This window comes from Heloderma suspectum, chromosome 7 (assembly GCF_057233095.1).
Source record: "Heloderma suspectum isolate Gila_16-S chromosome 7, 16-S_ref, whole genome shotgun sequence".
NCBI lineage: Eukaryota > Metazoa > Chordata > Lepidosauria > Squamata > Helodermatidae > Heloderma > Heloderma suspectum.
Window position 1 is genome coordinate 6,194,045 of NC_139464.1, and position 17,151 is coordinate 6,211,195.

General features: G+C 47.8%; 1 protein-coding gene across 1 annotated transcript in view; it reads right to left on the reverse strand.

Moving 5' to 3' along the window:
* LOC146339305 (uncharacterized) overlaps positions 1-17,151 on the reverse strand; it is a 235,057-nt gene that overhangs the window by 158,914 nt on the left and 58,992 nt on the right. The window contains 12 exon segments of the mRNA XM_084811682.1: positions 1,100-1,126; positions 4,983-5,078; positions 6,473-6,541; positions 8,107-8,151; positions 9,404-9,430; positions 9,526-9,606; positions 10,149-10,223; positions 10,650-10,676; positions 11,469-11,486; positions 14,086-14,217; positions 15,524-15,720; positions 16,282-16,425. Of these exon segments, the coding sequence (XP_084667808.1) occupies positions 1,100-1,126; positions 4,983-5,078; positions 6,473-6,541; positions 8,107-8,151; positions 9,404-9,430; positions 9,526-9,606; positions 10,149-10,223; positions 10,650-10,676; positions 11,469-11,486; positions 14,086-14,217; positions 15,524-15,720; positions 16,282-16,425 (938 nt within the window).

The following is a 17,151-nucleotide window of genomic DNA, read 5'->3' on the forward strand; positions in this document are numbered from 1 at the left end:
CCACAGCGGGTACAAAGGCTTAAAGCTCCCCTACACACACGCACACATGGGTTCCAATCCAAATTTGGTTCTCCTTGCTTACTTTTGAGTAAAGAAATAAATACATAGCTTCTAGGTACGTCTTTAAAATAATGTGTACTTTGACCATTAACAACCATCACAGGCTTCTTGCTCTGGTCAGCCATATCCACCCAGCGGCTCTGAAACCACTGTGCCAGGAGTGCTGAACCTCTTTCAGCTTGAGGCCCCAGTTCTACCTCGGAGAAGCTCTTGGAGGGTGAGTTCCAGTCGTGGGCAAGGCAAAAGGGCAAGGCCAAAATATCTTCATATTTTAGGTTAAAGCTCTTACTAAGTCTTAGTAACGAAGTCATGGAGAGGCATTTCAACATTTTTGAATGGGGAAAAAACTGCACAAAAGCTGGGAAACCACCAGACAGTTTGTGGTTAGGGGAAAGGGGAAGGGGATGGATTGGGGCCCCAGTTTGGCCACATTTGGCTCTGTGGTTCTACATCCCTGCACTGCGTGATGAAGGGCACAATCCTATGGCTGCTAGACAGCGCTAGACGGCCACAGGATTTTTCGGTTTCCAGAAATCCAGCTGCCTGCCCCCGCCGCCTCGTAAGAGGTGTGGTTCGTCCCTGGCTCTGTGTTCATAAGAGCACTGCAGAGCAGCCAAACAGGGGGCGTTCCTGGGGGCAGGGCGGGGAGGGGACTGCGCAAGTACCAAGATGATGTCTGGCCTCCCCCTCCCGCCTCTCTGAAGCTCCCCGGTTAGGCAGCCGAAACTGGCTGTCTCGCAGCAAATGCAGGGTGCCCCAAACATGGAGGAGCTCCCCTCCGCGCTCCGCCCACCCTGCATCGGATAGTCAGCCACCTCCGAGGTTGGAGGTGGCCAACTATCCCCATAGGATTGCACCCTAAGACCTTCAGGAATTAGTGAAAATTGAAGTGTGGTGGCATGTTGTGCTGGCCTGTTCTCCAGCCGGACCTCACAAGAACCTGCTCAGGTCCACTGGAGCATCAACTGGTCTGCTGAAATGTAAGACACATGGGGGGATATTAGGGCTGAAACTGAGAAGGAAACAGCCAGCCACTTACTCGGATCCCAGGGTCTCCATGCTCACCCTGGAATAGAAAGAATGTAGAAAGTTATAGAATGCTCAAAGGGTTTTAAAGGAAGTCTTCTTTTTTCACAAGCCTGGCATGCCACCTCCCCCCCCCCCAAGATCTGACCTTAAATGCTGCCAGGAGAATGCCTCTGGACCCTCCTCTGTCACTTCCACAACCCCAAGCAGCAATTGCCCTGCGCCGATACTTGGACTTAGACATACATTGCTCATTTGGTAGCCCAAAGGCCTTCCATCCCTCAGCCCTACTCGGCAGGGGGAGGCAAGAACCAACACCTACTCTGGATCAGGGCCTTGCTGATGCTCCAGGAAGGCGTAGGGCAACAGAGCCAACTATAAAACCACTCAGGGATAGCCTGGACAGCTCCTTAGACTAGCTCCCTGACTGATCCCCTTGTCTGGACAGTTTCTTGGCCAGTTCTGGACCTGCCTAGGACCCATTCCTGCGGATCTTGCCAAGCCAGACAGCTCACCAGTACTAGGGATGTTTGGAATGTGTAAAATCTGCTCTGTCTGTGTTTTGCAGATTGTCAGGTGCCTTTTGTTCTGTTGGCCGCCCACAGATGGAAGTGAATCTATTTTCCTTCGTGCGGAAAACTACGTAAATAATTACATAAGTATTTACATAAGTATTTACATAATTTACCTTAGTACGTAATATTTAGCGTATCGTCCCCCATTCCATTCAATGTTTCCTCAGCAGAAACTTATATATTTTCCTACGAATTTATATGCGTAAATTTCAGGAAAGTACAAAAATCACCCAGAAGTCCACGGACTCCATGTGGCCTGAGGGTGTCGCTCCGCAGCGGATTCCGCATGTTGGAATTTTAGAAATCCAAGCTCATTTTAGTCTGTCTTGAATTTCTCCAGCATCCCTAACCAGTACAACAGAAGATTCAGCCAAATCACTCAGAGGTGGCAGGAATGGAAGAGGCGTGCCTTTTCAGGAGGAACCTGCAACTTCCAGCACCTTCGAGAATAGATCTACATGCCTAGTGAGCTCTGAATTGGTGCCCGAGTCTAACTTTCTCACCCTGATCTTCAGTTATCTCTGTGACAGCTGTCTGGGGCTGTATAGCCACAGGCAGCAATTTTTCCAGTTCAGGACACCCAGCCAAACAAGGTGCTGTTTCCCCATCGTTCAGTGGTAGAGCCAGAGCTCAGTGGTAGAGCACCCGCTTTGCAAGGAGAAGGTCCCAGGTTCAATTCCTGGAACCAGCGGACAGGGCTAGGAAAGATCTGTGTCTGAAACCCTGGGCAGCCAAGGCCAGTCAGTGTAGACAAGGGGTATTGAATCTCTTTCTGCCTGATAGCCAAATTCAGTTTCAGAGAAGCAATCAGGGGCCGCATTCCAGCAGTGGGCGGGGCCGAGGCAAAAGGGGCAGGGCCAAAAAGGTCCGCACATTTTAGCTGAAAGCTCTTCCTGCCAGTCACTAAGCCTTAGGAGAGGCATTTCACCCTTTTAGAAGGGGGATGAAATGGTGCAGCTGCACCAATTGAATTCCCAAGACGTTTCGACACTCTGTCTTCATCAAGGGAAAAACTCTTGGAGATTCTTTTGGAGGATTCCCTCTCCCTTGCTTCTTCCCCTTGCTTCTTTGGAAAGGGGATCCTCCAAAAGGATCTCCAAGAGTTTTTTCCTTGATGAAGACCGAGTGTTGAAACGCCTTGGGAATTCAACTGCTGCAGCTGTTTCTTTTTTTATTTTGGTTTCCAGACTTACAGCTGTTTTTTCTGGTCCCTATTGGCACTGTGGGGTGAAATGGTACACAAGCCAAGAAACCACCCAATGTTCAGTGGTCATGGGAAAGGGGGCATGGCTGTCTGGAGGTGGACTGGATTTGGCCCCTGGGCCTGAGGATCTGCACCCTTAGTACAGACAATACTGACCTAGATGGGCCAACAGTCCAACTCGCTATAAGGCAGCTTCTGATGTTCCACCCCACGGCCAACCCATCCTGGACTCTGGAAGGCCTGATACCCTGGAGATGTTCCACCTGTCCACTTGTAGATCACAATGTATATGCAGAACTGACTCCTGGCAGTGGAACACATTTCAGCCTTCTCTCTCCTCCTTTTTGTTAATTTCGATTGTGCCACTCTCCCACTTCAGAGCTGAAGTACGCAGTCATGGATTCAGATCCATGATGACATGTGTATCTTCTCCTGCTATGCTTCCACATAACAAGCCCCAGATATTGCAGTGCATATGCATTTTAAGAATATAAGAAGAGCCCTGCTGGATCAGACCCAGGGTCCATCTAGTCCAGCATTTGGTTCACACAGTGGCCAACGAGCTGCCCACGGGAAACCCACAACCAGGACACTAGTGCAATAGCACCCTCCCACCCATGTTCCCCAGCAGCTGGTATACATAGGCTCACTCCCTCTGATACTGGAGGTAGCATATAGCCATCAGGCCTAGTAGCCATTGATAGCCTCCTCCTCCAGGAATTTGTCTAACCCCCTTTTAGAGCCATCCAAACTGATGGCCATTACTACGTCTTGTGGAAGTGAATTCCATAGTTTAACTCTGCGCTGTGAGAAGACGTCCTTCCTTTTCGTTGTCCTGAATCTCCCACCAATCAGCTTCATAGGATGACCCCAGCTTCTAGTATTTTGAGAGAGGGAGAAAAATGTCTCCCTACCCACAATCTCCACACCATGAATTATACACTTCTATCATGTCTCCCCTTACCCATCATTTTTCCAAGCTAAAGAATCCCAGCTATTATAACCTTCCCATTGTTGTTGCCCTCAATTCTACGTTGAGATTGTGGAACCAGTGTCAGTATAGGTTGAGATAGTTTGGAAAGGGAGGGGTTTTGTTTTTAGAGGAAGCATAAGCAAGGTGTGATACATGGTAATCCACTTCCTTTATTGTAAGTTTTAAGTTTATTTATGTCTAGATGTTTTATTGTCATAAGGTATTTGATGGGTCTCACTGCTTTTCAATGTTTGCAATAGGTTTTAGTGTGTCCAATGTCTAAAAAATAGCAATGTCTTAGTGTTCACAGTGCTTTGTTTTGTCAAATAATCTGTTCAAAAATAATAAATATTTTTTTAAAAGGAAGCAGTGCAAAAATATGCACCGCCATAGTATTAAACAATTTTAACTTCCAAGAAGAATGAGTACATTCAGTCCAATGGAAACTTTCTGGATTTCAGTAGAACTGCCAGACTGGGATATCGGAGCAATCGGTCAGGGCAGTGGAGCTCACCGAGTTTTCATCAGCTCGGCCCCCCCAGACTTTGGCTTGTTTCCCTGCAAGCTGGCCCGAGTCAATCTGCATTGAGATTGGCCAGTTCACAGATGTTCCTTTTTTTATTTGCATAAATAGAAATGTGCACACATTTCAGCTGCAATGTCCATAATTTATGCAATTTTTATTTACGCAAATTACAAAAAATGAAAAAAGTTCCCAGATTTCAGGAAAACCACTGTGGCTCGGCCTGCCAATGTGAGCCAAGTCAGGTGCTCAGAGAGAGTCCATCAAGCCTTAAAGGACACCCCTACTGCCAGAAAGTGGTTGTTGGAACCTGTATATTTGCCCTGGACATATGGAGATATCTCCTACTAAGTCAGACCCTTGGTCCACCTAGCCCAGTCTGGCCTCTGAGTGGCAGTAGCTCTCTTGGATCTCAGGCATAGAGGGGACTTTCCTATCATCGGTTACCTGATCCTTGAGGCTGGAGGTGGCAGGGACTGGACCTGGGCGTCCCTCATGCATGAAATACATGTGCACTGCCATTGAGTTATGGGCCCTTCCTCTACGCAATTCTGCCAGTTGTGAATCTGGGCAGCAGCCCAGTCTTGAATTTGCTGTACCTGTTCGCAGTACCAGACACACCTTGACTGACAATCCGGGAGGTCCTTGTGGTCCAGGAACTCCGGGCCGACCCGGTGGGCCTGGCACGCCAGGAACTCCGGGCTGCCCCTTGTGACCCTGAAATGGTTTGTTGGCTTATTTATAATATTTATATACTGCCCTTCATGATCAACTCACAGGGCAGAGTACAAAAGATATTGAAAGCAAACATTAAAATAAAATACAAGGATAAAAACAGCAACAAAAGAAAATCTACCAAGCTAGGTATTAAAATCAGCAAGGGCCTGGGTACACAGATAAGTTTTCAACAGGTGCCCAAATGCTGTCAAGGAGAATGCCTGTCACACTGCAGGACAGAGAGAATTCCAAAGGCAGGGTGCCACTATGGAAAAGGCCCTCCCCCTAGTTTCCATCAGATGTACTGGTGCAGGCAACGGGACAATCAGGAGGCCCTGATCTGCGGATCTTGGTGAATGGGCAGGTCTAATCCAAACAGTAGAACAATTCAGCCTCCATTGCACTGCTAGCAGAGGAGGCTGGTGGTGCCGATGTCAGTGCGGCAGTGAATCCGCTCCGCATTTCAGCACCTTGGAGAGCTCCTTTAGAGTTCTGACTGAACCCCAGAGCAGATTCACCACCCCACTGACATCAGAGCCACCAGCCTCCACTGACTGCTAGGCTTCCTGTTGCCACCAATTCCATTCCCAGCAGAAAGCTGGTGGAGAGCCAGGTTACAATGCAGCTACCTGCCCTGTCAGTGCCACCACATGGTCCCTGAGGAGAGGGAAGGGGGCGGAGGGGGCACTCCGCTTCCCATCCTTGAAGCCACCACCATCTTAAGGAGCACCTCCAGCAACACCAGATAGGCCGCTCAACATGATCAGCCTCAGATGGCCTTCTATCTGTCCCATCAGCCAGGACAGCTAGGCTGGTGAGGACGAGGGAGAGGGCCTTCTCTATGGTGGCCCCCACTCTGTGGAACTCCCTTCCTAGGGAACTCCACCATGCCCCCTCTTTGATGAGCTTCCGCCGCGCATTAAAAACGTGGTTGTTCAGGCAGGCATTTGGGGTGGGTTAGGGTATTTTAGAAAATGTTTTTACTGTAGAATTTTATTGTTTTAAACTGTTTTATTATGTGCTTTGTACATCGCCCAGAGTGGCTGGGTGTCCAGCCAGATGGGTGATTAATAAATTAAATAAATAAATAAATAAATAAATAAGAAGGCAAAAATTCCACTGAGGCTCACAATTAGAGCCCGGGAGGCAGGACAGGAAGAACACCCTTGCAACCTGGCTAAATAGTTAAGAAAACTGGTTGATTTCAACGGCTTGAATGACTCCACTGGGACTTCCCTTTCACAGGAGTCTCAGAAGGACCCTGCCTACTGCCACTGAGACAAGACTGACCTGGGGAAAGGTGAGCAGGGTGCCCCCTCCTCCAAGACCACATTGCCGTTTTGAGGGGCCCTGCCCAAAGGAGTGCAATATGAGGAACAACAACGATTACTTACAGGGGAGCCAGGTTGTCCATTTTGCCCTGGAATGACTTCCACGCTTCCTAACACATACCCCGGCTCCCCCTGCAGAACAGGAAATGCTGTATTTATATGCTGCTCATCTGGCCAGTCACCTATATGTATGTCCAGGCACACACACAACCCCCCCTCAAGGTAACAAAGTGCTGTGGCAATTTAGAAGGCATGTTCTTGCTTATGACTGTCTTGAGCATCATCTGATGCATCCAGAATGGGGCTGCACAACTTTGTTGTTCCTAAGGCCCACATGAGGTGTCAGTTGGTGGGGGGGTGTGCCGCTGCCCCCTCAGTGTGCAGGGATTGGGAGATTTGAACCTCCCCTCCCTGCCCACAGAGATCTAGGGATGGGCTGTGGGGTGGAAGTGAAGGGCCCCCATCCCCAGTGATCTCCACTGAGATCACTGTTTCTCTGTAGGGATGTGAGGACTGTGTAAAATCTGTTCTGTCTGTATTTTTCAGGTTGTCAAGCACCTTTTGTTCCATTGTCCACCCATTAACAGAACGGGGGGGGGGGGCTTAGTTTCCAAATGTCCACAAATATGCATGTGCAAATCCCCACAAAATGCACAAATCCCCCAAATGCACATGTTCATGCTTTAGTCTATGGAGGGAAATGCATATTTTCAGCTTTTTTTTTGCGTGTTTTTTATGACTGAGGGGAGATATGATAGCGCTCTTCAAGGACTTGAAAGGTTGCCACAGAGAGGACGGCCAGGATCTCTTCTCGACCATCCCAGAGGGCAGGACACGGAATGATGGGCTCAAGTGACAGGAAGCCAGATTCCAGCTGAACATCAGGAAAAACTTCCTGACTGTTAGAGCAATACAACAATGGAACCAATTCCCTAGGGAGGCAGTGGGCTCTCCCACGCTGGAGACATTCAAGACAAGGCTGGACAGCCACCTGTCAGGGATGCTCTGATTTGGATTCCTGCACTGAGCAGGGGGTTGGACTCGATGGCCTTGTAGGCCCCTTCCAACCCTACTATTCTATGATTCTATGACAACATTTGCACACAATTCCTGAAGGCCAAAACCAGTTCACAAGTCTGTAGAATCGCCTGACGGGGAAAGCCGGTCTGCTGCAGAATCCAAGAGTTGGAGTCATAAAAATCCAAACCCATTTGGTTCCACTGCAGATTTCTCTGATATCCCCATTTCTCTGCCCCTACTAGAGGTGGGAAACAGTAGTCTCAGGAGCAGGGTTCCCAAGGCGTGGGAGAGAAGTGGCAGCAGCAGAAGTGTTGGGGAGACATGGTGGTGGCAGGAGAATTGGTGGGTGGGAAATTGTGGGTGGGAATTTGACAGTGGGGGTGTCAGGACTCCTATGGGGTGCTGTATCTAAAGACTTAGGGAGGTGCATGCATGCTGTGGGCTGACAACAGCTCTCCAAGGTCTCAGAAAAGGACGCAGCCTCAATTCTCAAGATCCTTTATTGGAGACTGAACCTGAGACCTTTGGCAAAGCATGTGTGCAACCACTGAGCTATGCGCCCTGCTACAGGAGCTCAAGCTTGTTAAGGACTCATTCAGTCTAAGGAACTGGGTTAGCACTGTCATGCAAACACAACACGTGCATTAACAGTATTTAAATGCAGAAGGGAAACTCACTCTATCGCCTTTCGGCCCTGTAGGACCTGGATAACCAGGAGGCCCCTAGAACGCCAAAGAAAGGATGGAGGCTTAGCCTGCTGCTAGAACAGAACACTTTAAAGCCAAGAAGCTCACGAGCAATATAAACGAATATCCAAATCTAACACACACACACACCAAAAATGTGGTTGCTTCTGTATTACATGGAGCCTCAACTCAGTGTTGGGTGTCTCCAGACCTTCATGGTTGCTAGGCAGCTGCAAGGTCCTGCCTGCTCCCCTGGCCCTGAAGCTAAAGGGGCAGAGCAAGAATTTGGGGCTGGGAGAAGGGTAGGATGAGCTGACATTGTGCCAGGTTAACCTCAAGCTGCTTTTGTTGTTGTCATTCTAGGATCAGTTGTAGGGAGTCACAGGGAGAGGGGTTCATGACCTACTACAGCAACGGTTAGAGAGGCAGCACGGATTGTGTATACTTTGTATTTTGAAATATATTATTTCTGTGCCAAGGTGTCACAGACATTTCTACACCAAGAAAACCTTAGTTCTGCAACCAATATAAACTAGAAGCCTTTAACTTCCCTACCTCACAGGACCTCTTCCCAGTCATTGACTTGCCCTCACAAAGTGACTCCTCAGTTTTACCTGCAGCCAAATGGATCGCTTTCCCTTCTCTCACAGAAGCTGGACCGCAGACATTCTGCAGCAACATGTCCTGAACATTCCATGCCATCACACCAGCTTTGCTGAGCAGTGTCAGAGGCTTCGCTGCCACAAGCACAATACAGTGCAGACTAGCTCCGCCAGAGTCTTCACTGTCACAAATGCAATATAGTTTATTTGTATCTATTAGTCATGGGGAAAGTAAAATACCGCATGACAACCAGAGCTTCTGCTTAGCCTTCTCTGTGGCTTATGAGGTTTCTCCAAGTGTTGCCCAAACACTTACAAGCCTATTGTCTCAGCCTTAAGGGCTAGAAGCTTACTTTTTAATAATTAAAAAAAGAAAATTTGTATTGTCAAAATGCTGAATTTTGCATCAAAGTCCAAATCCTGCATTTGCGCAGTGCCAGTTGCAGAACTGCGGGATACACAGAGCTCTGCGTTCTGCCACTGTGTGAAGGCTGATCTTTAGCAAATGAATAAATCTTTAAGAGATCTAGTAAAGTCTCCAATCCACCCTCCCCATGACTACTGCAGGAGACCTGTAATAATCAACCCAAAGGACTAGACTGATGGTTTCCTGTTTTTAAACTGGGAGGTGGGGGGTGGATGGAATGGGACACTGGTTGGGAAAAGGTGGCATATGACCAACTTACATGATCCCCTTGGATACCAGGGTGGCCCTGTGAATCAACAGAAAAAAAAGTAGATGTTACAAAGTCTGGATATAAAAGCAAACTTTTCAAAGGTGCTTTCGATTCTGTCTTAAGATAGCTACCATCAGTCCCGGGGAACCAGGAGGGCCGGATCGCCCAGGCCTGCCTGGCAGTCCAGGAATTCCATCTTTCCCAGGAAGCCCCTAAGAAATGGTGAAACAGCAAAAGTCAGATTCTGAGGAACCCCTTGGGGAAAACTGCAAAAATGTCTGCCCTCCGTTCTCAATCCCACAATCCCAAATTCTCAATCCCACATTTTAACAGAGATTCACATGTCAAAGCGCTAATATATTTAAAGCACAATCCTGTGCATGTTTAGACAGAAAAAGGCCTACCGCTCCCAGCATGCCCCAGCCTGGGGCTGGCTGAGGCATGCTGGGAGTTGTAGGCCTTTTTTCTGTCTAAACATGCATAGGATTGTGCCCTTATACATTCACTAAATATACTGTAGCCACCCCATAACACAGGTTCTCCAGGCAGCTCGCAAAGCAATCCCAGGATGCCCCCGTGGTTCTAGAGCATAGTCTGAAGGCACCTGAGGCAGCCACCTTGCTGAAGCTAAGCAGGGCTGGGTCTGGTCAGTGCTTGGAGGGGAGACCACCTGGGAACCGCATGTAGCCACCTTGAGTTCCATGATGGAAGAAAGGGGGGATACAAATGAAATAACTAAATAAATGCCACTTACCCGCTCTCCTTTCTCCCCTTTGGTGGTGAAACTAAATGGGTCATAACCCCCTCCGGTGTGCAGACCTGTGAAACTCTGGGAACGGAAGTCACAAAAAAGTGCCACTAAAGACGTTATCGTCATCCTCTTCCTCGCTTTCCCAGTTCAACCCATAATCCCGCAGTGCTTACCTAGTCCTCCAATCTTGAGAAGCAGATCATGTTTTTTTGACGCAGCCTTCCTCAACCTGGCACACCTCCAGATGTGCTGGATTACAGCATGGCCATTTGGAGGGCACCAGGTTGAGGCAGGTGGTGTAAGGGGTCCCCAGTTCACCTGAGGCTTTCTAGGGAGCACTCTCAGCCCAATCTGAGCAGGCCCAAAGGGGTTCTGGCAGCAGAGGATAAACAGCCATCTTGTCCACTAAGTCTCTTGCATAGGCCTTTAAAAAAATCTCTTTTCCCCTCCTCACCCCTGGATCATGTATCTGCCATCCAGAGGAAGCTCCCATTCACCACTTACCATATCTCCAGGTGGACCTTGGTCTCCCTGAGCAAACAAACAAGAAAAAGTCATGTTAGGAACTGAGGGCATTTTTATGAGAGGAATTAATTCAACTGTATCAGCCTCTCAGGACAGGTGACCTTGAGGCAAATAGGTGTAAAGCACACATGGTCCGTCTAAGAGAGAAATTGATGGGGTTTGTAGACCAAAACATCTGGAGGGCTTCAAGGTGCCCACCCCTGCTGTAGTATGACTGCCATATGAGAGTACTGCCCAGTTGCTTCACACTTGGGAACCTGTTTCTGTCCACTTGTTCCCCTGTATCATGATAACCTCCTCACTCTTTAGCATAATGCAAGGAGAAGTTCTCTTGCAGACTTCCTGGTCCCTTGCATAAATGTTTCCCATTATGGAACCTGATTCTGTCCACTTCGTTCCAATCACGATCATTCCATTCTTTGACATTTCCACCGCATTGCTGAAAAGGCAAGCCATATCTCAATTTGGTTGTTATATAATTTATGCTGAAAATCAGCTTGCCTCTTTAGCATGTAGTTTCTATGAAGTCTCTGGCTTATTTGCATTTTTCATTATTTCCAAACATGGTGCTAGTGAACAGCTGGAGAGGTACTGGGAACCACTGATGTTCTCCAGATCCAAGTTTAAGAATCACGGAATGTTCTCATAATTAACGTTACTATCATCCTAATTGTTTCTAGCGCAGAGGCTAATTTCATCATCTGCATTCTTTGTATAGGTTCGTATTTCCCCCTCATCTGAGGTCTCCAAAGTTTGTGAGCTAAAACAAATAACCCCGGAGCAGGGTGGAAAACTTACCTTCTCTCCCTTCTGGGCCTGTAAACAAAGAACAGAAAACATGCTGGCAACATGGCTTTGAGAAAAGCAAGACTCTAACCTGAAACCACCCAGGCTGCACCAACCTTGGACGACAACTTCCATCATCTCCATTGAAAGGCTAGCTTAAACAATTTGCCTGAACTGTTGAGCCTGCCACCGTTTTCACAACAACCCTGAGAAGTAGGAAACTGTGGGTGCAATCCCATACCTGAGTTATACAGGCTGAGAGGGCTATACTTTGGAATTCGGCATAAGCCCCACTACAGTGGCAGAATACCAGATATACTGCCACCATGACGGATACACAGCGGAACACCCCTGGTATGCCAGCTAAGCATTCTGCCGGTGTAGCCATTCTGCAAGCAAAGATATGCTGGCGGAACAGCTACAATGGGCAGAGTTGTGGATCGGATGGGGAAGGTGCGGAAGAGGCAAGGAGGCCTGTACAGAGACTACCTGGCAGGGTTGTCCTATCAAGCAAAATAGCAGGGGGGAGAGTTGGTCACATGGGTAGCCTGGAAGAGGGGTGTGACAAGAGGACTGATTGGCCCATGCAGGAGCCAGGCTATTGGTCCATGCTCCTCGCGATTGGTTCAGCTGTGCCTTTACGTGGCAAGGCCCTCGCCAACTTTTCCAGTCAGTGGTTGTAACCGGGATTCAAACCTGGGACCTCCCTGCATGTAAAACATGAGCTGTTCCACTTCTCCAGGGCTCCTTCTGAAGGCCCTGTACTTGCTTGCTTACTCAGTTTGGGCACAATCCTATCCATCCATCCATCCATCTATATTTGTGGCACTTATGTACTGCTGAATATAATAAAATCTCTCAGCGGTTCATAATATTAAAATACAATATTAAAAACACAACATTAAAACACAGCATTAAAAATGCTTTCAACTACAGTAAAAAAAAAAATCAAAGAGCAGTGAAATGGAGCAGCATGACTGGGGCGTGCTGGGAGCTGCAGGACTTTTTTCTGTCTCAACATACATAGGATTGTGCCCTTATTGATTGATTTATTGATTGCATTAAATTTAAATGTCACCCAACTGGGAGATCCCTCGAGGCTGTTTACAATCATTAAAAAATACACACCCAAACACCAGTTCAATAACAACCAAAACTATAAACACAACAATAAAAATATCAAAATACTGAAAAATTAAAAGTATTAAAAAGCCAGCAGTAAAGTTAATAATTGGAGCAACAGATTAAAGATGAAATGCCTGCTGGGAGGGAAAGGTCGTATCCTGGTGTCTAAATGTATACAGTGAAGACGCCAGGCAGATCTCCCTGGGGAGGGCATTCTACCGATGGGGGGGGGGCACTACAAGGAAGGCTCTTTCCCTGGTAACCACCCTTTGCACCATTGTGGGTGGCAGCACCCAGAGAAACAGAGCAGGAACACATGGGAGAAGGCACTCCTCATCAGAACAACAGAAGAGCCCTGCTGGATCAGACCAAGGGTCCATCTAGTCCAACATTCTGTTCACACAGTGGCCAACCAGCTGTCAACCAGGAGTCCACAAGCAGGGCATGAGTGCAACAGCACCCTCCTGCCCATGTTCCCCAGCAACTGGTGTACACAGGCTCACTGCCTCTGACACTGGAAAACTGCCTCAGGTACTTGAGGTCCTTCTTGTGCCATCTGTGATGGGGTCATAGGGCCGGGGGGGGGGGACATGGCCCTTAATGTGTCTGATTACTGTCTACTGCTGTGGCTGAGCGGTCAGGGAACTGTTACGTGGGGCTTGCGGTGTGGGTTTGAATCCCAGGAGCTCCCTCTCTTTTCTATAACCCAACTGTTGGGGTAAAGGATATTGTGGCACATTTGCTAACAACTCCCACTGAGGGCTTTCCCGGAGGCTGGCTGCTCCCAGGCTCTGGAACTCCCTGCTGAGGGAGCTCAAGACGGCATTTTTATTCAGGCACGATGATGCTGGCACATAAGCTAGTCATAAGAACATTAGAAGAGCCCTTCTGGATCAGACCAAGCATCCATCTAGTCCAGCATTCTGTTCATGGGAAACCCAAGGGAAACTCACAAGCAGGACATGAGTGCAACAGCACTTTCCTGCCCACATTCCCCAGCAACTGGTGTACATAGGCACACCGCCTCTGATACTAGAGGGAGCATATAGCCATCAGAACTAGTAGCCTTTGATAGCCTTCTCCTGCAGGAATTCATCTAACCCCCTTTTAAAGCCATCCAAATTGGGGGGCATCACTACATCTTTTGGAAGTGAGTTGCATAGTTTGACTATGTGCTGTGTGAAAAAGGACGTCCTTTTTATCTGTCCTGAATCTCCCACCAAACACCTTCATGGGATGACCCCATTGGATTCTAGTATTATGAAAGAGTCTGCTGCTATATGGGTTTTTTTTATGAGTCGGGTGCTGTTTATTTCTTTTATGGTTGTGTTTTTAATATATTTGTTTTTATGTTGCATTTTGATTAAGTTTTATTTTAATCTCAATTGTATTATTGTTAGCCACCTTGAGTGCCATTTTTGGCAGAAAATCAGGATATAAATGTAATAAGAAATCAATAAAAAGAGCAGAAACCAGTTCCATAGTACATCAATGCCAGGCTTACGTTTGAGCATTTAGGGTCACAAGGCCCTTTTGGGGTCTGGACTGCCAGGGGAACAGAAGAGGAACTGGAGACGGACGGTTCCCCTTTCTCATCGAACAGCAGCTCTGGCTTCTCCATCTTCTTGCTGGTAGGCTGAGATCAAGGGACTGGGGTCAGGGCGCCCTCCCTCAAAGTCAGCTTGAGGGTTTACAGTGCAGTGCTACACAGTCTACTCCGAAATAAATCCCACTGAGTTGAATGGGGCCTCATCCCAGGATAGCAGCCTTTTTCTTTTACAGTGCCTTCCAGTGAATGTTTACCTGGGAGTGAAACTTGCTAAATTCAATGGAATTTGCTTCCTTGCAAGTGGGATTCACTTCCTCACTTCCTTAGCAGCCTTCACCAACGTGGTGCCCTCCAGATGTTTTGGGCTACAACTCCCAGGATTTCTGACTACTGGCCATGCTGGCTGGGGCTGATGGGAGTTGAAGTCCAAAACATCTGGAGGGCACTGGGTTGCGGAAGACAAGTGTAGAGGGTCACAGTTGTCGATCGGGATGCCCTCGTTGCTTCCCAGAGATGTAGATCCTCCCTGCAATGGCATGGCAAGGCAAGGGTTGCAGGTGAGTACTTCATGGAGCCTTCTCCTGCCCCCATATAACTTCCCTTCCCAAACAGCAGGAGGAAGCCCAGGTCTACACATGCTGCTGAATGAGGTGGCAGAGTTCCGAGTCCGATAGCTTGGACTGTTTCACTTCAGACTGCAGGTGGGGGGTTTTAACACTCCCATGCTGTTGAAGAATTCAGAAGAAGACTAACAGGTCAAGGAGGGGGTTTGGGCAGCGGAGGCTGGTTGCTCTGATGTCAGTAGGGTGGTGAATCTGCTCCGGGTTTCAGTCAGAACCAGTCAGAACTCTAAAGGAGCTATCCACTGTGCTGAAATACCATAGAGTTCTGACTGGTTCGGACTGAAATCTGGAGTGGATTCACCACCCCACTGACATCAGAACCACCAGCCTCCATTGCCTGAATCCTTTGCTCCCAATTTGCTCATTGGACCCTCACTTCTGGCTTGCCCTTCAACCCCTCTCCTGGTTTGTCCTTTGGTTCTGCCTTAATCTTCGGTCCTGGCTCCCAGGTCACCTCAGACCAGGCCCCAGCCCAGTACTGGGGAAAACATTCCTAATTTTCACACTGAATCTTCCATTTCCCTAATTCCACCACCCCCGCCCCCCAGGAGTGCAGGTTTTAGTAGAGTGACCGAATCAAGAGGAGAGGTCCTCCGTATAATACCATCAATTGTTGCCCAGAATATATATATTTTGCGGCACTGCAGCACAAACTGCATTTGCCAAACTCCCACTTCTACTCAATTATCTGTCCTCTCTTGGATTTGGTCATCCTGCCTTTCAAAAGACCTTCACAGAGAATTCAAGATGTGTTGATCAAGCAGAAAGACCCTCACCCCTCTGTGCTGTGGCACGACACCCACTTGCTGAGAACCAAAGCAAATAGTTTCGATCAGCTCTCTGATGATTTGAGGGAGATCGTCGAAAGTGCTGACATAGAAGAGGTTGTACAAGTTCCGATGCATCAAGACTTTTTTCAGTTCTTCGGGGTCGGCCCCCGAAATGCCCACGGCAATCACACGGATACCTGGGGGGAGAATATTTATTTATTTATTTATTATATTTATATACTGCCCAACAACCAAGGCTCTCTGGGCAGTTCACAACAATTAAAACCATAAAATACAACACGATAAAACATAACAGAGGACTTTAAAAGTTTTAAAGTAGCATGTACAGCTAAGGAAAACCCAACAGCAGTTACAACCCAGGGAAAGCCTGTGTGAAAAGATGCGTTTTTCGGAGGCGCTTGAAAGATGCGACATTTTCTGCCTCCCAAACTGCACAAGGGAGGGTTGCCAGGGGGTGGATGCCATCACAGAGAAGGCCCGCCGTCGAGGTTCTTTATGGCAACATTCCGTTCATTTTGGAATTACCAGCAAGGCCTCCTCTGATGATCTTAGATGTCACCTGGGTATACATAATGGAAGGCAGTCTGCTGGGTATCCTGGTCCCAAGTTGTTTAGGGCTTTATATGATAATAGCATAACCTTGTAGGTTGCTCAGAAGTTAATATTCCCCATAACTTGCCATTGGGGGAGATGCTACTTCTGAGAACCACAGAATCCAGGTGGCCTTCACAGTTTACCTATTATATGGGCCACTTTGGCTGGGGGCATCACGTCATCTTGAGACGGACCATCCGTGACCAAAACCAGGGTGCGAGGCACAGAGGGCCTCATCCCCTTGGAGGTTTGAAATACTTCCTTCAGCACATAACCAAGGCCTCTACCTGGAATAAAGCATAGAAACACGATAGAGGGATAACAGTATCAAGGGGAAATAAACATAGATATACCTGGTGGTGAGTGAGTGCAGAATCTGGTGCAAATTCTTAAAGTTTTCATTGTTTTGAAGAGAACGGGAATGAAAACAAGTTTCTAGGCCATATGATTTATGAGATCTCTAAAAGGCCTGTTTGTTGTGTTTAGGTTCCTGGGACTCTTGAAATTAAGACTAAACTTAACAGAGGTGTAGAATTCTATAGTTCCTTGCTTACATACAGACACAGGAAGACAGCTTTTCTTCCTTCCAGAATCCCTCTTTCCCTGCCAATAGAGTGGATTAGACTGTGGTTAACCCAGAGCAAATCATGGCTTGGGTCAAGGAATAGATCTGCCACAAACATTACACTGTTCGTTGGAATAGAGCCAAAGTCAATATTTTAGTGCAGCATTCCCCAACCTGGAGCCCTCCAGATGTGTTGGACTACACCCCCCAGAATCCCCAGCCAGCATAGCATAGCTGGCTGGGATTCTGGGAGGGGTAGTCCAACATATCTGGAGGGCACCAGGTTGGGGCAGGCTGCTTTAGTGTTTGGAAGCAATGGAAGTAAAGGTTAAAGCAGACAATATGCTGGAGACACATGAGCAACTTCTGGTGTGCGTTTTTTAATTGAAAAGCAGCTTCTGAAGTTATGGCCTCTGGAGCAGAAAATTCAAGGAAAGACTGCTTATCC